Source organism: Aquarana catesbeiana, linkage group LG06, assembly GCF_042186555.1.
Source record: "Aquarana catesbeiana isolate 2022-GZ linkage group LG06, ASM4218655v1, whole genome shotgun sequence".
NCBI classification, from domain to species: Eukaryota; Metazoa; Chordata; class Amphibia; order Anura; family Ranidae; genus Aquarana; species Aquarana catesbeiana.
The window spans coordinates 311,303,328-311,325,706 of NC_133329.1; the positions used below are offsets into that span (position 1 = coordinate 311,303,328).

At 42.2% G+C, this 22,379-nt stretch overlaps 1 protein-coding gene across 1 annotated transcript in view; it reads left to right on the plus strand.

Annotated features, from left to right (window-relative positions):
- DRC11 (dynein regulatory complex subunit 11) overlaps positions 1-21,612 on the plus strand; it is a 302,548-nt gene extending 280,936 nt beyond the window's left edge. Inside the window, exons 16-20 of the mRNA XM_073633646.1 lie at positions 3,235-3,434; positions 10,474-10,560; positions 11,103-11,280; positions 18,743-18,978; positions 21,331-21,612. Of these exons, the coding sequence (XP_073489747.1) occupies positions 3,235-3,434; positions 10,474-10,560; positions 11,103-11,280; positions 18,743-18,978; positions 21,331-21,450 (821 nt within the window). The 3' untranslated portion in view covers positions 21,451-21,612. The remainder of the gene's footprint in view (positions 1-3,234; positions 3,435-10,473; positions 10,561-11,102; positions 11,281-18,742; positions 18,979-21,330) is intronic.
- Positions 21,613-22,379: the final 767 nt, after the last annotated feature.

Here is a 22,379-nt window from a genome sequence, read left to right on the forward strand (position 1 = left end):
AGTAAAGCCCTATCCCCCATATTTTCTGACTGCGTCTGGAGGTTCAAGTAAAGTCTACGGAGGTTGATGGCCTTGGATTTTTGGGGCATAAATCCTGACTTGTCCGAGTGGATAATGGAGGAGATGGCCCTGTTAAGTTTTAGGGCCAAGCCCTTCGCCAGGATTTTGATATCGCTCTGCAAGAGCCCGGATCTAATGATTTCAGCCTGTTCTTAAATGTCAAAGGATAAAGTGAACTTGTCCTTTAGAAACCCAAGGTGAACCTGCATCATAGTAGGTAGCCTCCAGTTTATATTCTTTTATCTTGTCAGTGCATGGGATATGCTCAACCTTATAGCGTGGTACAGCAGATTGTGCTGGAGAAGGAAAGTGCAGCTCATTGATCTTCTTTTGAAGAATCAGAACAATGAATGCTGCTGGCAGGTGTTCAGTGATCAAAATGTATTGTAGCAAATTTTAAGGTCACAGCTGCTTACTGTACTCATTGTTTCTCTGTCTGGTGTAAAATGTCTAAGGAATATGATGGAGGATATTATCTTTTCTCATACATTGGGAGTTGCTGCGATATCTGTGCAGACATCTGCTAAAGGGATGCAACAAATTAAGAGAAGCACACGAGATTTAAATCTACTACTTTTTATGCCCTGGCCTCTTGACTTACTTAAATGAAAAGTAACAGAAAAACACAAAAATCAGGTGAATAGTTTTGTTTCTTTTTTTCAAGTCTGGAAGGATTTTAACTCATGTACAGTTAGTAGCTATGCGCAACATGAATCATCTTTCCTTCAGCATTATATACTCTTTCTGGAGGACAGCAGCTACACATGGTGATCTGGTTGCATGTTGACTGTTTGGATTATTCCTTCAACGGAAAACATTGGTGTAAGTAATTATGAAGTATATGGGTCATGTTGTACCACGCAGTGACCTAAACACTAATTTGCCAAACTTTCACTCTGTGGACATTTTTAGGTGGATGGCCTAGCATTGTATACTGATATGGGTATGTTATGAGTTTATCATACATCTCATTCAGTGGTCTTCAGTAGATGGCCTGGCCTTTACCTCTGACAGTAGCATGGTGTGAGTTTATTATAATCTCACTCTGTGGACAAGGTCTTTAGTGGATGGCCTGGCTCTGTATACTGACAATGGAACAGTGTGAGCTTATCATACTCAAGACAGGACAGTTACAAAGACAAGCAGTACAACTGTGCCACATCTTCTCAGCCATCAGATTCATGTTTTGAAGAAATAAATCTGATTGGTAGCTCTGGAGAACGATCTTAGTGCTGACACTTTGGGGTTGATATACTAAAGGCAAATAGACCATGCACTTTGCAAGCGCAGTTACACTCATTTTCCCCAGAGCTTAGTAAATGTGGTAAAGCTCTGCTGATTTCCATCATCCAATCATGTGCAAGAAAAAATGCAGCTTTTTTATATTACTTGCACAGTCTATTTGCCTTTAGTAAATCCACCCCACTGAGTGGGTTCTATTACCACTTAAGCCCCGGACCATTTGGCTGGCCAAAGACCAGAGCGTTTTTTATTAAAATTCAGCACTGCGTCGCTTTAACTGACAATTGCGCGGTCGTGCGACATGGCTCCCAAACAAAATTGACGTCCTTTTTTCCCCACAAATAGAGCTTTCTTTTGGTGGTATTTGATCACCTCTGCGGTTTTTATTGTTTGCGCTACAAACAAAAAAAAGAGCAACAATTTTGAAAAAAACGCAATATTTTTTACTTTTTGCTATAATAAATATCCCCCAAAAATATATAAAAAAACATTTTTTTTCCTTAGTTTAGGCCGATACGTATTCTTCTACATATTTTTGGTAAAAAAAAATCACAATAAGCGTTTATTGATTGGTTTGTGCAAAAGTTATAGCGTCTACAAAATAAGGGATAGTTTTATGGCCTTTTTTATTAATAATTTTTTTTATTAGTAATAGCGGCGATGTGCGTTTTTTGTTGTGACTGCAACATTATGGTAGACAGATCGGACACTTTTGGCGCTATTTTGAAATTATTCACATTTATACAGCGATCAGTGAGATTAAAAATGCATTGATTACTGTGTAAATGTGACTGGCAGTAAAGGGGTTAACCAGGGGGTACTGTAGGGGTTAAGTGTGTCCTAGGGAGTGATTCTAACTGTGGGGGGGAGGGGCTACATGTGACACAACACTGATCACCACTCCCGATCACAGGGAGCTGTGATCAGTGACAGTGTCACTAGACAGAACAGGGAAATGCTTGTTTACAGCAGCATTTCCCCGTCCTTCCTCTCCGTGAGACGATCGCATGTATCCCCGCGGACGTTGAGTCCGCGGGACCCGCAATCACACTCACGGAGCTCGCAGCAGGGTCACGCGCATGCGGCCACACAGCGGCAAATTTAAAGGGACGTACCTGTACACCCATTTGCCTGTCCATGCCATTCTGCAGACGTATATGTACATGCGGCGGTCAGAAAGCGGTTAATAAATACATTTTGCTTGGCTTTAATGAGTATGGTTCTTACAGTACATTGATGATATGGCATGTCTCTTAGATAAGCACTTTTCGAATTATGCCCTGTACACACGATAGGATTTTCCGATGGAAAATGTGTGATAGGACCTTGTTGTCAGAAATTCCGACCGTGTGTGGGCTCCATCACACATTTTCCATAGGAATTTCCGACACACAAAGTTTGAGAGCTTGCTATAAAATTTTCCGACAACAGCATCCGTGGCGTAAATTCCGATCGTGTGTACACAAAGTGCCACGCATGCTCAGAATAAATTAAGAGACGAAAGCTATTGGCTACTGCCCCGTTTATAGTCCCGACGTACGTGTTTTACGTCACCGCGTTCAGAATGATCGGATTTTCCGACAACTTTGTGTGACCGTGTGTATGCAAGACAAGTTTGAGCCAACATCCGTCGGAAAAAATCCATGGATTTTGTTGTCAGAATGTCCGATCAATGTCCGACCGTGTGTACAGGGCATTAGAGTTACAGGCATACCCCACTTTTAAGTACACAATGGGGTTTATTTACTAAAGCTGGAAAGTGCAAAATCAGGCTTACTTCTGCATAGAAACCAATGAGCTTCCAGGTTTTATTACCAAAGCTTAATTGAACAAGCTGGGGTTAGAAGCTCATGTATTTTTAACATTTTTACATTTGACTGTTTTATTTATTATGTTTGAATGCAATGCCTGACACTGGTCTCTCTGTTACAGGTTGTGAATCAGTGCATGAGAAGGCACCATCAGTGAAAGCCCTTCTTCTTGCAGGACCAGCGGGTGTTGGAAAAAAGATGCTGGTGAATGCCATCTGCAATGAGACGGGAGCAAACTTGTTTAATTTATCACCAGCCAATATAGCTGGAAAATACCCAGGCAAGAGTGGACTGCAGATGATGCTGCACATGGTGCTGAAGGTTAGTTTTCTAGTAGGAGACAGCTCTAGCTCTTCGAGGGGTTTACTAAAGGCATATAGACTGTGAGCTTTGCAAGTGCAGTAAAACTCATTTTCCCCAGAGCTTAGTGAACGTGGTAAAGCTTAACTTTGTAAAAAAATATTCAATTAGGTGCAAGGAAAATAAAAAGAAAACATTTTTACTTGCACGTGATTGGATGATGTAAATCAGCATAGCTTCACTAAGCTCTGGGAAAAAAAGTGCAACTGCCCTTTCAAGGATATAGCTATAATTCTAGCTGAGAACTTTTAAAACTCTATAGGGTTGATTTACTAAAGGCAAATAGACTGTGCAGTTGCCCTCTGCAAGTGCAGTTGCTGCAGAACTTAGTAAATGAGGTAAGGTTTCACTTTACAAAAAGGTGAAGAGGAAAATAAAAAAAAACAGGATTTTTGCTTGCACATGTTTGGATGATGGAAGTCAGCAGAGTTTCTGCTCGTTTACTATGCTCTGGAGCAGTTGCACTTGCAGAGTGCATTTGCACTTTGCAAAGTGCACAGTCTTTTTCCCTTTATTAAATCAAGCCCTATGCCTCAGTGCTAATTTGGTTGTCCTCAACTGCTAAAATGTATTCATTAACCACTTCAGCCCCGTAAGATTTGGCTGCTCAATGACCAGACCTTTTTTTGCGATTCGGCGCTGCGTCGCTTTAACTGACAATTGCGCGGTTGTGCAACGCTGCAGCCAAACAAAATTGTCGTCCTTTTTTCCCACAAATAGAGCTTTCTTTTGGTGGTATTTAATCACCTCTGTGGTTTTTATTTTTTGCACTATAAACAAAGGAAGAGCGACAATTTTGAAAAAGACACAATATCTTTTACTTTGTGCTATAATAGTGAATCTAGTGGTAGTGGTTTTATAATTATCAATCAGCTGCTTGCACCTGCAGGGCTCTAATGAGGAAAGTGGCAGGGTCTGCATTCCTTTAGATGAGATTTCCCTTTGGGAGTATCTCACCAAAAATGAAATTTTTGTTGCAGGGGATGCCCAAAATCTGATGTGTATCTTAGTTCAGACTTCTGGGAAAATCAGTGAGCCAATTCACACAAGCTGGAAATGACATTTTGCAGGGGCGTTCTGTACACCATCTGTGTACAGAACACCTACAGGTAGCCATATTGCATTACATTTTACAGAAAATTAAAAAGGAAAGGTAATCTTTAATAACACTAATTTACAATATGATTTGTGTCGCAAATTGTGTAAGCTATTATTTTTATTAGCTAATTTTTTTCCCACGGAAATGGAGTTACACTTTAAATAAAATGAAGCACAATGATGAATACATGTGTAATTTCACCAGTAACTTTATGTCTTCAATTGCTATTTGTATTCCACAATGTAGCGTAGATTGAAGATTTCCAGAGTAAGAGGAATGCACCGTTATTATCAAACATGGAATTGTTGCACATGTAACACCTGGAGAACATTACTATAGATTACACAATAAATTCGTATATATGGGTTCACATATGGATGATGCTGTAACGTCATTCAGTCATTTCAGGGGAGATTCCAGAGTATGAAGGGGATGTTTATTCAAAGGCTTATTTTGCCAAGTGTAACATTTTTGGATAATTAATTAGCTCAATGTAAACCCAGAGCAGCTGTGTGCTTCATCATCAGCAAATACTTCTGTTGATTTATTATCTACCAGCATGTACCATGATTCCAGAGCAAGGAGGTGCAGTGACATCACTGGGATAAGGGTGTCAGAGGAGAACCACATTTTCTGACATAAGCTTTGCAGGAAGACATGGAATGTAAACATAGAGAAAGTAGACAATGGCAATAAAGGAAGGCCAGACAGCGCACAAGAATACTATCCTGTATTTGGTGATGATGCTGGATGCTGGAAATCATGTATCAGTGATAATAGCAGAACAAAACAAAAATGTGCATTGATCTATTGATCTTGAAAATGTTATAATTAGGTATGTTGAGTACCAAAGTGTTCCTGAGCTGTGCATTTACTGCTACCGAGGTGAGAAACTCTGCCCGCAAGTCTCCAGGTGCTCAAACTACACGGGTGGTGTTATACTTATTCAACTTTTATGTTTAGCCACTTGTTCTCAATCTGCCACACATTGATGTTAGCATGTTGCAATGACATGTCTACCAGGGAGAAGGTAAACGTATATCTAAAGCCAAAACCTTTTGTTTTTAGTTTTTAGACAGAGTAGGAAATAGTTAAAACCCCTGTATTTTTTCATTGTTTTTGCAGAAATGTACCCAGTGGGGACATCTGAGATTCCTGCTCACTTTCTGCCCCCTTCCCTTCCTCCAGGAACACAACAGGAAATGTTTGGAAATCTCTCCAAACTCTGTGGAACCTTTAGAAGGTTTTCCCTCACATTCAGTTATGATGACAACATATTGGATTTCCCATCACATTCTGTCCTAGTTACATAGATAGTCTGGTTGAAAAAATACACAAGTCCATCTTGTTCAACCAATAAAAGGGAAAGAAAAAAAAATCTTACAATTTATATACACAATCTTATACCCACAGTTGATCCAGAGGAAGGCAAAAAAAAAAGTCCAGCAAAGCATGATCCAATTTGCTGCAGCGGGGGGGAATTTCTTCCTGATCCCCCGAGAGGTAATTGGATATTTCCTGCATCAACTTTACCTATAAATGTTAGTATGCAGTTATATTATGTACAGAATCCAGGCCTTTTTAAAGCAATCTACTGAGCTGGCCACAACCAGCTCTTAAGGGAGTCTATTTCCACATTTTCACAGCTCTCAGGCCCGGTTCACACTTGTGTGATGCCAGACATCGCATGTAATTCGCAGTGCACTGCTGTTCACATTACATGCGATGTCTGAGCGGTGTGATTTCAGCCATACAGATAGTATGGCTGATATCGCACCGCATTTGGTCCAAAAACGTACAGGACTCTTTTTTCTGTTCAGACCAGAATTGGATCGCATGGGTGTTCACACATATGTGATCCATTCATGTCCTAACTGTCAGCAAGCTGAAATGGGGGTTTCATTAACATATAATGACACTCCCCAGCAGTTCGCATATGGCAGTGTGAGCTGCCGTGCAAGTCGGGTGCGATGCAGGAACCCGTAGTTGATTCGCAGGGTTCTCGCATCGCACAAGTGTGAACCGGGCCTTACTGTGAAGAAGCCTTTCCATATTTGGATATCAAATCTCCTTTTCCATGTTGATTCATTCTTCGTTGGAGACATCCTGTAAGGAGGTTTTTCCACTGCATAGCTTGGTATCATCTGCAAAGACAGAAATTGTACTTTTACAAACAAAGATGGTGAGTCTTCCCAGCAGGAACACAGACAGCATCAAAAACCTTTGTGGAGGTTCAACTCCTCCCCAATCAATGACAAAAGAAAGCATTTTGACTTTACTGTAGGTATAGTTTAAATTGCTCCATAGTATAAGTTTAAAATCTCTTATATAGTTTTGTTCTTAAAAAGGAACTTCACTACCCCCCCCTTTTTTTTTTTTGCTCCTCCTACCCATTATATTGGGTTGTTCTAAATTTGCATATTCACCTACAATTGGTTGATCTGCTGTCACAGTCCCCTATAACCATCATGGTCCTCCAAGAGCCGACTGCCCCGTCTGGTAGGTCTGCCTATCAGCTGCTGTGAGTCCCTGCTCCTAGGATATGTGATGTGGTATCCCAGGAGGGTGCGAGAACATGGACTAGAGTAGAAAAATTAAGAAAAAATAAAAGGCAAACAAACAAAAAAAAGTGCTTTTAGTTCACAGGGGAGAGGGACTGAGTGCGTAGGGGAATGAAGGGTTGTTTTAATGTTTCTTTCACACACAGCACCCCTTGGAGCATCCTCACCTGGATTCTAAAGGGCCATTCTGCTCAACAACCAAAATGGCATCACATAATCAAGCTGGTTGAGAGGTGCCATCCCAATGACACCAAAACACAGTATATAAGACCCTCTCCACTAAAAACATTGGCAGGAGGCAGGGAAATACCTGTCCTGGTGTGTAGCTCTTTGGGCTTTGTTGTACCTCACTATCATACAAACTTGTACCCATGATTGTAGAGACTTGATTATGGATTAGATGTGCTGTGCACTAACCAAGAATGTGAACACTTCCAATGGTGGCATAAAGGCACGTGGGAGCATGCCACTGCAAAACCAGTAGACTGCCATTCAAGACACAAGGCAAATGTAAATAAGTGTACAGACATTAGACGGTGATCAGTCATGCATCAGGCCATTGAACAATCTTTATACTGACAGAGTCCAGTACAAGAATGAGCGTTCACATGGTGCAAATGTAGGTGCTGGTGTACAATAAAGAAAAAAAAATATATGGCGCAAAACCTTGCGCAGTGCATTTTAAAAGGATTTATTAAATAAAAATGAAAAAACAGCTAAAAAATGTACTCACAAAAGGCAACAAAAGGTACAGAAACCTCACACTGGCAAAGGAAAACAGAACGTGAGTGGTCCGTGTGGCTTGGACTCACAGACAGACAAGCTGACACATTTCAAGGGTGAGACCCTCTTCCCTAAGAGCTTCAAGAAAGAGGGTCTGGCCCTCGAAACACATCAGATTGTCTGACTGTTAGGCAGAGAGGTTCAGACCACACAGAGCACTCACACCCTGCTTTCCTTTGCCAGTGTAAGGTCTCTGCATCCTTTGCTGCCCTTTGCCTATTGTAAGTACGTTTTGAGCTATTTTATTTATGATTAATAAATCCTTTTAAAGATAATGCACAAAATGTGACCTGTTGGTCTTGCCTCTGCGTGGGCTACAGCTGTATGTGAACTTGAAAATTTAATAAAAAAAGATTTAAAAAAAAAAAGGTAATGCACAAAATTTTGCATCCTCTTTTTTTATTTTTCATTGTTCACTATAGAGATGCCCCCAGTCTGAAGAGGGCTGCTTACCTGAGGCGAATCGGTGATTGAAGTGGATTACTAATGCTACTTTATGACCACAGAGGAAGACTTCCACTATGACACCTAAGCACTGATGCATTTATTCTTTACTTGTAGGTGCTTGTGTCTATGAAGAGCTGAGGGGGACCATTTAAAATACATCCCTTACCAACCTCTTGCAGGATAAAAACAGCAGTGATTGACCAGGCAGAACCAATTAGATATGCTTCTAGGGAAGCCTGGCCAATGCAGATTTTCTGCTTCCCCCATTCTTACTGTAAATTGCTGGGCAGGGATGTTCTTGCGTCCTTTGGTGACTGGTCTCTCAGTTTAGATCCTACCATGGCATTGCTCGGCAACAAGGAGAGTATTGAGGCTTCTAGGCATGAGAAAATGTTTTTATTCTATGCTCTATACTCTATACTATGCTAGACGAGAGATTCTCCTCAAGTGGAAGCAACCCACCCCTCCTACACATCATATGTGGGCGGCCACAATTAACTCTGTCCTACCATTGCATAAACTGACATACGAGAGTAGAAATTGTCCCAGAAAATTTGATAAGGTCATAGTGGATCGACGTGAATGGTCCAGAGCCCTAGGGCTCACTGGGAAGTCCTAGGCAATATTACTGTGTCCTACATTATACCTTTGGTGATGCTTGAAATGCTGACTCTAGAACATGCTTCTTCTCCATCCCCCCCTTCCTCCCTCCCTCCCACCTTACCCCAGGATAACATGTTGGATGCGACTGTCATACTGCTCAATTTGGTTATGAATGTACTGTACTTGAGACACTTAAAGCGGAGTTCCGCCTAATTTTTTTTTTAAATCAACAACTACAAATACTGCAGCTGATGACTTTTTAAATAAGGACACTTACCTGTCCAGGGCACCCGCGATGTCGGCACCCGAAGCCGACCCGTCCCTCGGGTGGAGGCGCCGGCGCCATCTTCGGTAAGGAAATCAGGAAGTGAAGCCTTGCGGCTTCACTTCCGGGTTCCCTGTTGCGCAATACGCTACTCGCGCTGCGTGATCCTACTGGTCCCTGCTGTCTTCTGGGACCTGTGTGTCTCCCAGAAGACAGCGGGGGGGGGGGGGAGCGGAGAAGGCGCCGGAAGTAGCGTAGATACCCATGGGTGGCTCGGCTATCTATGCCCGGCAGTGGGAGCAAAATAGCTGGATTAGACAGGTATCTGCTCCCCCCTGAAAGGTGCCAAATGTGACACCGGAGGGGGGGGGGGATTCCAAAAAGTGGAAATTCCATTTTGGGGTGGAACTCCGCTTTAATACCAGCTGTACTCAATCTGTTGCTTCTGATTTTTGTGACCTTATGCATATATCTAATGTCCGTGTACAGTACTGTGTCATTGTTAATTTTTAATACTCCTAAATAAAAACCTATTCACTGTATATAAAAAAAAAATTGCTGGGCAGAGTAAACATTCTGTAGGCAATTTAACATTTGGGAAGAGTTAAAAGTAACATTTGGGACATGATTGTCCCCTATCTTTAGTTTAAAAATGTAAACGTCTTTAACACATGAAATCATAAACATGGAATTATTCTTTAAAATAATTCTAGGAAGGAACTGAAACAGAATTCAGTTTTATATCAACATATGTCCTTTTGTATTGAATATCTCTGTGTACCACATACAATATAGCATTATAAACAGCATGATATTGGGGTTGCTCTGGAATGCAGCTCATTCCCATTGTGAAGTGCTGGAGATGAAACACATGTGCTTCACTATAGCAATGATGGAAGAACATCATCTAGTGGTGATTTTAATACATAGCATGCTGGGAAGCTCAACATGCATTGATGTATGATGTGCGTTTATTTATATAGCACCACAATATACACTACACTTTCCTGTGTATAACAAAAAATTCACAGCAGCTAACATTATAACACAGTAGGAATAACACTCAATACAGGAGAAAGACTCTATAGTATGTACAATCAGCATATACTGGTCACACTTTTTTTTGGCTGTGTATTTATAAGAATTACAGAAAACCCAAAAGAGGGACTTTTCTTTATATTTTGCTCATAACAACCTGCTGTATGTGGAATATCATATTAATAGTGGGTTTCCTAACTACAGGTGGCCCGTCAGCTGCAGCCATCAGTCATATGGATTGACGATGCTGAGAAGACTTTTTATAAGAAAGTACCCAAAACAGAAAAGCAGGTAATTGCATTCCTACATATTTGTCATCCAATAAAGTAGTGTCCATTCCACCATCTAGGTCTATGCCTAGTCTATAACTGAATGCCTGGAGTAGTGTACAATTTTCCATTGCAGGATGCACAGTGTTAAATAGCTCACCTTTAGTATTGGTATGGTTTGTGATTTACTGCTTGCAGGGTTGCTGGTTTTGGGATCCAGTCAGTTTCTGCTTTTGCTTTTACCTATCACACTGCATTCTTCAAACGCTAATTCAGGATTCGTTTTCAGCAAATAAATTAGCCAAAATCAGTTGATTTTCCTTTGTATTTATTTTTATGAAGTAGATTTATAGCAATGACATGTTAGTTCTGCTTCATTGACTTGCTGCCCCCTGGTGGTTTAACATTCATATTATAATATAACCACAGTAATGTAAAGACTTTGAAAATTCAAGGGAGGTTAATGGAGTGTCTTTCAGTTCTATCTAAGGAAACGATTGAACCTACAATTCACACTTTACATAAATGTCTTAAACCCACCGTTCTTTGTATTTGTTGTTACAGTTAGATCCCAAACGATTGAAGAAGGACCTTCCAAAATTTCTGAAATCTATAAAAGAAGAGGATCGGATTGTAGTTGTGGGTACTAGTCAGAGGCCATTTGATGCTGAAGTGAAACCTTTCTGTAAAATATATAAGAAGATTGTATTGGTACCTAGGCCTGATTATGCCGCACGTCTGGGTGAGAAGTTGAATCCATTAATTTTTCTCTTTTTTACTTTATAGTTCAGTAAGGATGGATTATTAAAATCCAGAATAAATATGTTGGCTCCTCCTTTATGGTTGCTACCATATATGCAAATTAATATCCAGCCAAATAGAAAGTTGAATTACCTATATGTCAATATTTTATTTGCGAAAAATTGGTGATTCTGATCAGGCAGTTTTGTAATTCACACAACTCTGATACACAATATATGCACTACATTCTATCTTGTCCATTGAAGGACACAATAATTCTTTCATATTCTGATTATGTTGCCACCCACATGAGGACTGGATACTGGCAAACAAAAATACTGTAGGCTAACCCATGATAACCCCCTTGTACTACCAGTTACCCTCGGTTTTATGCTAGTGCCCTAAGGGAATGAATGTCTCCTCTTAAGTAGTGCTGTGTGGAAGACTAACCTATTTTTGTTGTCACCAGTTTTCTTCTTAAATCAAGACTGTTCTTTACATCACTGCTATAGATTGTCTCTTCCATTACAGCTATCTGATGTGTCTGCCCTCAGCTTGGAGTTTGGAGTGCCACGCCTGGACCCCACTGCACTGGACATTGTGAGAATAGCCTTGAGATAGAAGTGACCGTCAGGCACTAGGTTGCATGTAGGGCACTTTCCAGATTCTGTTCTGGTAAAGGTTAGCTGTGGAGTGCTTTTCAGGTCCAGAGACATTTGCATTGCCTCAGTATTTGCCCTAGTTGGATCGTGCTCCGGAAGTGCTGAATGGTGTGTGGTACTTGTGCTCTGCACTTTCTTTCTTGCCATAAAGCATCGAAGAAGCATCTTCTACTTGCAGAAAGCCCATAGAACTTCTGTCTGTACCTGGTTCCCACCTACAGTGTCTTCAGTCACCTTCAGCCATCCAACCCTCACCTGCTGCCAGCTGTCTGGGTTTCATGAGTGTAAAATAGGAAGAACCGCGCTAACACAAAAACATATAAGCAGCAGCATATAGTGCGATCACACCAAAATCTAGAGTCCTGTAAAAAGCTGCGCTAAAATTATTAAAAGTTCATATAAATGACATCAAGGGGATTTCTCCAAGTCCTTATTTCAAAGTGAAAACACCACCACCGTGCACTTCTAAGCAGTAGTGACAATCCACCCTAGTAGTAGAGCCTGCTTACCAGATGGCAAGCATAAAAGGGCAAGTGGCTTTAGCCTAGCCAAGGCCTTTTAGCTTGCTGACGCTCCCGGTGTTCCTATGGGGGGTAAATCTCCAGGCTCCCTTAGGTTATCCTCATGTCGCCATTCAACATGAAAAACCCGGATGACTGGAGGGATGTCTGTGTTCCAGATCTTCTGATGGGGCCTCTCTGCTCCCAGGAGGTTTACCTGTCTGAATGGCGACATGAGGATAACATAAGGGAGCCTGGAGATTTACCCCCCATAGGAACACCGGGAGCGTCAGCAAGCTAAAAGGCCTTGGCTAGGCTAAAGCCACTTGCCCTTTTATGCTTGCCATCTGGTAAGCAGGCTCTACTACTAGGGTGGATTGTCACTACTGCTTAGAAGTGCACGGTGGTGGTGTTTTCACTTTGAAATAAGGACTTGGAGAAATCCCCTTGATGTCATTTATATGAACTTTTAATAATTTTAGCGCAGCTTTTTACAGGACTCTGGGTTTCATGAGTACCTGAACCCTTGCCTCTCACCCTGAGCCTTACCTTGCCTTACCAACCCATGGTCACAACATGTCTGACTTTAGACACAGGGGTGATGGTCCAGCTGTAACAGATGCCCTCAGCTCACACTCTGCTAATAGCCCAGAGGCTGCTTGCAGCACACCTCCAGAGGGTGTGGACCGCTGCAGCCTGGAATCCTTTTGACCTTTGCTCCTAGATTCTATCCTGTCATTAGATTCCTCTTTACCTCTGTGAGATGTGACAGGTTCCTATGCACTTTATGCTGAGGTTTTCACTACAGTCATGCAAGACTTTATGTTTCAAATCACTTATTTGCCTACTATGACCACAAAGGCCACAGGCACGCTTCTGCACTTTCTCCTGCACTTTCTCCCTCAGATTCTGAGCCATTCGCTGCTGAGACTGCTCCTCAGTTGCTCTAAACTTTGTCTAATAGGTTTTTCCCTGAGGATGCACACCACTCAGTAACTTAAAAATAAGCCTCTTGTTTCTATTAGTGCTGTTTCCAGTCTTGGGTCCTTTAGAGCCCCCAGAATTGCGAAGACTTGCCCTTTGCACCCACTGGTTATTAAAACCCCCCTGACGAGCTGTCTGCTTCCCCCAAGCATCTCCCAAGGCAGTAACCTGCCTTAACAAAGCAACTGAGAAAAATGCACCTTTCTGTAAGTAACCAAGGAATTGTTTCAGTTGAAAGTCCTCTCAAGAAATATGCTATTTTTGACAATACCTATTTTTCACCCCACGGCTGGCTGTGACTTTATTGTCCCAAACCATGGATGACTGGTCAAATTCCCTTAAAATGCTGTGGTTGATTTTAGAAGGCATGGGGCATATGGCTGTAGCTTTAAACTTCAGTTGTGAAGATCTGCTAAAGATATCTGTGGATTATTTCTTGCATCGGTCTCCTGTCAGGTCATGTGAACCCATGTGGTGGATCTTGAAGCTTCGCAAATCGGTGCTGCAACCAACTCATCATTTGGAGTATCGGCGTCTAGAACTGGCCAAATCTTAGGACAGAACATTTCTTCCACAGAAGAAATTTCAGACTCTCTGGTCTTAGATTTGAGCTCTCCAATTCAGGCATCATCCAACTCTCTGTTTTTGCATGAGAGTTATGGACCTGATGGTTACTTCCTTTGAGGAGGTGCCATTTGTACAGTTTCATTCCAGACCTCTACAATGCAAAATTCTGTCATTGTTGGATAAGTCATTCAAGCCCCTGCACAGACTGATTCATTTGGCACTGAGGATCAGGTTGTTCCTGACCTAGGAGCTCAGGAATCTGGCTCTGAAATCAGAAAAATCCTTCCTTCCCATCTTCTCAAAAATCCCCACAAAATATGCCAGCCTGTTGGGCTGTGAAGGAGTCCTGGGCACTTTGCCAGTGCAGTGGACTTGTTCATTGTCAGAATCTTGTCTCCCAAAAAACATCCTGAAATGGGCAATTTGTCTGTCAATGCAGTCTTGAGACCATCATGCTTGAAAGACATCTGATCTGGATTCAGTCAGATAACACTGCCGCGTTGGCATACATTAGCTCTCTAAAGGGGAACCAGAAGTCCCACTGCGATAGAATTAGATTGGATCATGTCCTGGGCAGAGCTTCACATTCCTGATATGTCTGATGTGTAAAACTCAGGTATTGACAATTGGCAGGCAGGCTTCCTCAGCCAACATTGCCTGGACCCGTATTACAGGTGGGGGAGTCTGGATGTGGGTCTCCTGGCCCCCAGGTTCTAAAACAAATTGGAGAGGTTTGTCTCTGGGTTCGGGGATCCTCTATCGGAAGCAGTGGATTCTCTGGTGGCTCTGTGGCATCAGTACACCTTAAAATATGCCTTTCACTCCAAAATCTTCTCCCTCTTCTGCTTCTCGGGATCAAAATGGAGAGCATTCCATTGATGCTTATTGCTCCAGACTGACCCAGAAAGATGTGGTCTGTTGTACTGGTACAACTCCTGGTGGATGCTCTGTGTGCTCTGCACACGGGAACATGACTTCAAACTAACTGGAGTAAAGTTCAAAACTAATTCTAGAAATTATTATTTTACTGAAAGGGTAGTTGATGCTTGGAATAAACTTCCAGCAGAGGTAGTGAGACAGTCAACAGTAAATGGCTTGAAACATGATTGAGACAATGATAGATCAGAACAGACAAAAAAGTTAATGACAAAGAAAAAAAAAAAAAACAGGCAGACTAAATAGCCTACTCAGTCTTTTTTCTGCCGTCACTTTTCTACGTTTTTATGTTTCTATGCTAAATCGTCAGGATCTTTTCTCTCTAGGGCTGATTTACCATCATGCTACATGATCGCAGTATAGCTGTTAAAGCCCAGTTTTTTTAGAAATGGGTTAAGTCAAGAATCCTTAATTTCTACAATACCAAATCCTAAGAAGGCTGCTTTCTGCAAGGTCAGTTATCAGATTTGAAAGGCATACTTCACCTGGTGCTTCCACCCTAGGGGTTTCTCCTTTCAGCAGCTGGGTCTAGACCAGTGCTTTGCTCTCAACAGGTTTATGTCTTTTTTTCAGTGACCATAGGCCTCTCACTCCTAGATTAAGGCATTTGTAAAGGAAATTTACCATGCAGCTCCCCATGTTCACCCCCCCCTGTGATTTCATGAGATCTAAACTTGGTTTTCTGTGCAGTTAAGAAACCACCATTTGAACTCATGAGAGGGTTTCCTCTTTCTACTTTTACCCACAAGGTGGTATTCACTGTAGCCATCACCTCTGTGAGACAAGTGCCTGGACTGACAGCCTCATCCTGAAAAGGACCCTTTCTGGGTTTGCACAGGGACAAGGTGGTGTTGAGGACTAGGACCTCCTTTTGCCCAAGGTAATTTCTGCCTTTTACCTCCACCAGAACATTGTTCTTCTGTCTCTCTGTCCTACTTTGTTTCAGCAAAATACATTTCCTTCCTTTGTCTGGATGTGGTTCAGACTGTGAGAGTCTAACACTCAGCTACTGCTTCCTTCAGGGCAACTGATTCTTTTTTTTGTAATTACATATGGACTATGTAAGGAGGCTCTGACTTTTCATTCCATCATCTCTAGGCATCCCAGACAAGCCATAATCCAAGGTTTTGGTCTCAAGGATTGAGTTCCACTCTTTCCTGTCAAAGCACACTTTACTAGATCTGTGAACGTTTCTTGGACTTTTCAGCATCAAGCAATTGTTCCCAGATTTGCAAAGCTGCCACCTGGTTGTTGCGGCCTCATCTTATACCCGCTTGGAACATAAGGTCCTTCAGGCTGCTCTTTGAGTAGTGTCCAGTTCTCTGCTGTTTTTTCATGGGCATGTTAGTATTTGTTTGCTGTGTTGCCCATCCCTCAGTTGATCTGTGTTTTGATGTTCCAAAGATGAAAGACTTCCTATGTTCCTATAGACAAGAAAAAAAATGGGGTTTTTGTACTCACTGTAGAATCCTTTTTTTGGAGTCCATTCATATACAGGTCCCACCTTTCTGTGTTTCTGATTATGCTCTCTGTACTTCATTGCAGCAAAGCTGAGGAATGGTAGAAGGAAAGGTTATCCTGGGCTTATCTACAGTTTTGTTGTTTGCCAGTGTCTAGTACTTTTGTAGGCAACAGTTTAACTCGTAGGTGAAAGACTTCCTGTGTCTCCCGGTGGACTCCAAGAAATGTATTTTATGTTGATTACAAAAATACTATTATTTAGATAATGTAGATTAACTCCTTCAGCCTGGTTATTTGATCATGAATAAACATCATCTTTCTAATAAGCCCCCTGCAGTATGTTGTACCTAATAAATGTAAGGACAACAGCACTACACAGTACCATATAGCCTGATCAGATTATAATGTTGACACACCCAATCTCAGCCTGACAATTGCTGTGGGGTTACTCTGAGAAGTTAGTAGCAGATTTTTATCTTTTTTGCAATATGTAACTGGACTTTATGTTTAGTACTTTTCATAAATTATGAACTTACATCATCCATTATTTATGTAGCACCCTCCTAGGTAGTTGTTAGGAATAGTGTGATATTGTTTTCTGTTCTCCTGATTAACAGAAGAATTGCTAAGGAAATGTACTTAGCTCTCTGCTTAACAGAGCGGTGTAATTGATTAGTGTAGCCTGCTCAGTGTGCTCAGCTGCTGGTTTGGTCTGCCTCTGGCCTCTTCTGTATCCAAGCAACCTAGGAAGCTTCTGGATGAACAGGTGGATGCTATGTAGAACACAGCATGAATATTAATGCCACTCTAGCCAATCCCAGAGAGGGTGGCCCTGGAGGATGCTGGGAGAGGGTATTTTTTTTCTTTGGATGCAATGAGCACTAGGTCTTAACTGGAGAGGAGAGTTCCAGTCTGGAAAGGGGCACGCTGCCTCTCCCAGGCACCAGCTGCCATGTGGGTGACCTGAGGGCCTGAAGTTAAAGAGAGTGACCCTGGTTCTACAGAGCTGGCTGAAGGGGCTGTCTATTGAAGATATGGTCTGGCATCACAGGTATAGATAGAGTGTTGGAAGTGGGTGTTGGAAGTTGGAAGGAGGCTACCAGCTGTCCCTGAACATTTTGTGAGTACAAACAACATAAAGGATCTATAGACTTGTGCTCTTAACCTCTTCTAGTGTGCTATATGTGTGCTATATAGTCTGCTAAAGGGTCGAGACAAGAGAACGCTGGCTAGTGTTCTGAAGAGCTTTACCTAGTTACTATTGCTACTAAAGAACTTTGATCAATCCTGAAACTGGTTTGTTGCTACTGCCAAGGAGTCTGCTATCTGCTTTCAGCAAGTGACTTCACCAGAGCTTAACCAAAAGATCAGTTAGATGTCCTCTGATGTGAATAGTTCTATTTTTGGAGTATCCCTCTAAATCCCCTTCCCTATATAAGTTCTCCAAAACACAACAAAAACAACCCCTAGAATGATCATTGAAGACAACGAGTGAAAGTGTGTGCACCTGGCTGTGTAAATCTACCTTGTGCCTGACTGTGGGGCAAAAGTGTGGAAGACCTGGGTAATATACCAGCGGCTCCTACAGAGGTAGCTCTACATTTATTATACAGTACAAAGGGAACATACTGTAATGCAGGGATATGCAATTAGCGGACCTCCAGCTGTTGCAGAACTACAAGTCCCATGATACATAGTAAGACTCTGACAGCCACAAGGATGACACCCAGAGGCAGAGGCATGATGGGACTTGTAGCTTTGCAACAGCTGGAGGTCCACTAATTGCATATCCCTGCTGTAATGTAAGGTGAGTGTCAGTAAATATTTGAACAACCCCTCTCTTTTTTGTGCACACGATGATGTCAACATATGTATTAACTGCATAGGAGCAAATTTTTAAAAAGGGGTGTGATATTCACCAACATTTACTGCAGGTGAACTCTTCACTATCATTTAAAACACATGAAGATACACATGCAGTGAATGTTTGGTGAATGTCACTTTTTTAACAATATACCCCTAAAAGTAGGTTTTGTGACAGTTGATGATATAATGTAAGTGTCAAAATAATGACAAAAAATAAAAATCCACTAAAAAACAACCAGTAAAATGTAAAATACTTGAGCACTGATCTGCCCATCATTTGCTGTATGCCAGAAAAATAAATGTTGCTACTAGCTCTAGTTTATGAAGACTTGCACTTCTGTTATTATAAGGGAGCTATCCATCAGGACCTGTACTTGCTAGGGCAATCTAAGCCTTTGTGCTCCTTTCTGGTCCTAGGAACTTGTGATGTTATTTTTATTTGTGATGGCTTTTTTCTAATTCTGTATCTGTTATGTTTTTCTTCCAGTGTTATGGAAGCAGTTGATCTCTCTACGAGTGGACAGCACAATGTCTCTAAACTTCAGTGCCCTAGCAAAGATCACAGATGGATTCACCCCTGGCCACATGGTGCAGGCAGTGGATACAGTACTTAATGAGAGAAGGATCAGGCAGCTTTCTAGCAAGTCTTTGGCAGCATCAGAGTTTATGGGTTCCTTATCTCGACAAGAGCCAGTGTACAAGGAGGAGGAGGAAGCTTTCAAGGTGCGGATCATGGAATGCCTGTGTGGTGACTATTCTGAACATGACTTCTATGATAATTCCTTAGAATTACAGGATCAGAAAAGAAGGACAGACATTGTTATCAAAATTGCATGAAAATAAAGTGACTTTTGTTGCTCATAGCAACCAATCCGGTTCCAGTTGTCACTTTTCTAATGCAGATTACAGTTGTCATGGACACCGGATTTCTCCACCTTTTTCCAGGAGTGTGCTTCTGTGTGTTTTGCACCTTTTACTTTGTCAATGATCCTCATACACTTGTACCCAACAGTACACAGCAAATACAGTATATTTATAGTTAACAATATGTGATACCACTGTCCATTTGGTTAGTAAAGTAGTTAGAGTGTTCACATTAAAGCGGACCTTCGGTCACTTTTTCATTTTTGCATCTATTGCAGTTCCACTTTAGATGACCCTAGCCAGCTCCGTATCTGCAGGCAATGGGAACATTACCTGTGACAGAGCTTGTAGAGGTAAACCACAAAATGGCAACAAGACCCTCTAAACTTTTCATCCAAAGCAACATGCAAATTCTCTGCTAAACTGAATGATGATTTTCTGTTGTGAAAAAGGGAGCAAACCTTTCTGTATGAGTTTACTGCATTACTGCAACGCGCTTTGTATTGCTCAGTACAGCTGCCTGCGATTGATCCTATTTTCTGTTACTGTACCCTTAAGGAGAACTGATGTAATGTCCTGATAACGAGTGTACAAAAGGTAGTCATTTTCCTTTAGGGGCCAGTATTAGCCAATCTCATAAGGTAGAATAAAATCACAGGTAGAGTAAGAACCCTGATTTTGTTATATGTTATCAGGTTTTAAAAAGGTTCTTTGCTGGTTGGCAGAAGGGGCATGCTAGGGCATTTGTTTTGCAGGCAACAACAAAAGCCTGGGGAATGCCCAGGAAAAAACCAAAGCCTACTTACCACCAGCTCGCAGACAACCGAATAAACCTGTCTAAGAGTCTGCATTAAAAACAGGGGTTTAGTCCACACGGATTTGCAAACGCATGCGTGAGCCACAGAGCCACGTCATGGCACCCTGGTATCTGTGGTCCTAACACTAAAATATGAGTGTCCCCACAGTGGAGGCATATGCATTCTGATGGATAAATGAGGGCAGGTAGACTGAAGGGGAGCCCACCCCCTCTTAAAGGTACAGGAGCACACCAAACACCCAGCAAATAGCACAATGGCTGCAAAGATGTTGGTGCGTTGCTGGACCAATACAAACACCAATGTGATCACAAAAAACTTGCCACCACCCTCATCTATAGCTGGCTATCGCAGTAAGCGGCATTGGAGGGCTAAAACAGATAACAAAAAAAGCCTGGGGAATGCCCAGGAAAAACCAAAGCCTACTTACCACCAGCTCGCAGACAACCGAATAAACCTGTCTAACAGTATGCGTTAAAAATAGGGGTTTAGTCTGCACACATTTGCAAATGCATGCGTGAGCCACAGAGCCTCGTCACGGCACCCTGATGTCTGTGGTCCTAACACTAAAATATGAGTGTCAAAACACCCAGCAAATAGCACAATGGCTGCTATTTGCTGGGTGTTTGGTGTGCCCCGTACCTTTAAAAAGGGGTGGGCTCCCCTTCAGTCCACCTGCCCTCATTTATCCATCAGAATGTATGTGCTTCTACTGTGGGGACACTCATATTTTAGTGTTAGGACCACAGATACCAGGGTTCCGTGACGTGGCTCTGTGGCTCACGCATGCATTTGCAAATGCGTACGGACCAAACCCTTGTTTTTAACGCATACTGTTAGACAGGTTTATTCGGTTGTCTGCGAGCTGGTGGTAAGTAGGCTTTGTTTTTTTCCTGGAATTCCCCAGGCTTTTGCTGTTACCTGTTTTAGCCCTCCAATGCCGCTTACTGTGATAACCAGCTATAGATGAGGGTGGTGGCAAGTTTTTTGTTATCACATTTGTTTTGCACTCTGCATCTATGGCCATATTGGGTAGAAGACTGGGCGAGACCCAGTGGTGTGAGACTCCAATGAGGATGGGCATATCTCTCCCTGCCCACTGACATTGTGTGAGACCTGCTCATCTATGACTATTATTAAAATGACAAGTGGGTAGGGCATTAAGATGGTGAAAAACCCTTTAAATTTACACCCCTGATTATATTTCTCTAATCTTCCTGTAGATTACAGGTAGGAAAACAGTGTATTGATTCATTTTTCATAGTAGTCTACTAAACCTAATGTGTGTTGATAATGTGACAGGCTGTGCAGACTGATTATTACATTTACATTTTTCCTACTACGGCTTAACTCGTGGTCCATTGCAGTGTTTTCTAATGGCCTTTCTCTGTTACAGAGCTGGTACTCCAAGACTCCGCTTGGGAAGAAGAAAAGCAAAGCAATACCTGGTGCAGAGGAAGACACTGGAAAAGAAAAGGGGAAAAAGAAAAGCACAAAGAAAGGAAAGAAGAAGTAGGATTGTTGATGGTCTGTTTCTGAAGGAACCCAATATCAGTTCACATCTGGTCTATTTATGATGATTACCACACTGTGAAGCCATAATGAGCTTTTCTAACACTTTTTATGTATTGAATTTTGTATATGTCTCACTCAAAATCTAATAAAAACATATCAGAGTGATGGGATGCCTTCATCTGTCCAAAAATGCCTCAATAAAGGACTCCTGCTTGTGTATATGCCTAAAGATAGTATGGGGGGTATACAAGAGTACAGCTGAATACATTTTTACCTATGTGAAGCTATATCGTAGAGAACGAGTTTAGAATATATTTATTTTTTGTTTTATCTGTCCTTCAGTGACTGGGTAGCACTTTCTAGCTTCTGCCATTTGTGTCTCGGGTAATTCATACAAACAGGGCCGGTAGGGGGGGGCGAACGGACGGAAACCCTTAGCGGTACAATTTGCTGGAGGGAGGAAAGCGCAGGTAAAGTGCCGGCAGTGTGCTTCACAACTGTGTGTCGCTATACACACTAGCCGGCGCTGCTGTACCTGTAAAACTGCCTGTAAGATGTGCCAAGTGCACTCCTGCACCCGGCACATCGTACAGCGTATCATCCATGTGTGCAGGGTGTTCACTGCACACGGGCCCCCGAAGGGGGGGTTGGCCACTGTGACCCACCCTGCACACATGGAAGATTGTCCCTTGACAGCCAGGGATGATTGGTGCGGCACTGCGGCTGTCAGCTAAAATGCCATACAGGGAGATCGGTGCTTGCAACTTTCCCCCGCAACACCGATCATCCCCCCAATGTCCGCCATGTCCTCCTCCTTCCTCAGCCCCCGTGTTCTCAGGACATCTGTGCCCTCCTCCTCCGTACCGCTGTGTGCTCTTCCTCCGTCCCCCCGCAGCCAGATTCCCTCCTCTCCCGCCGGCTGCTGTGTGG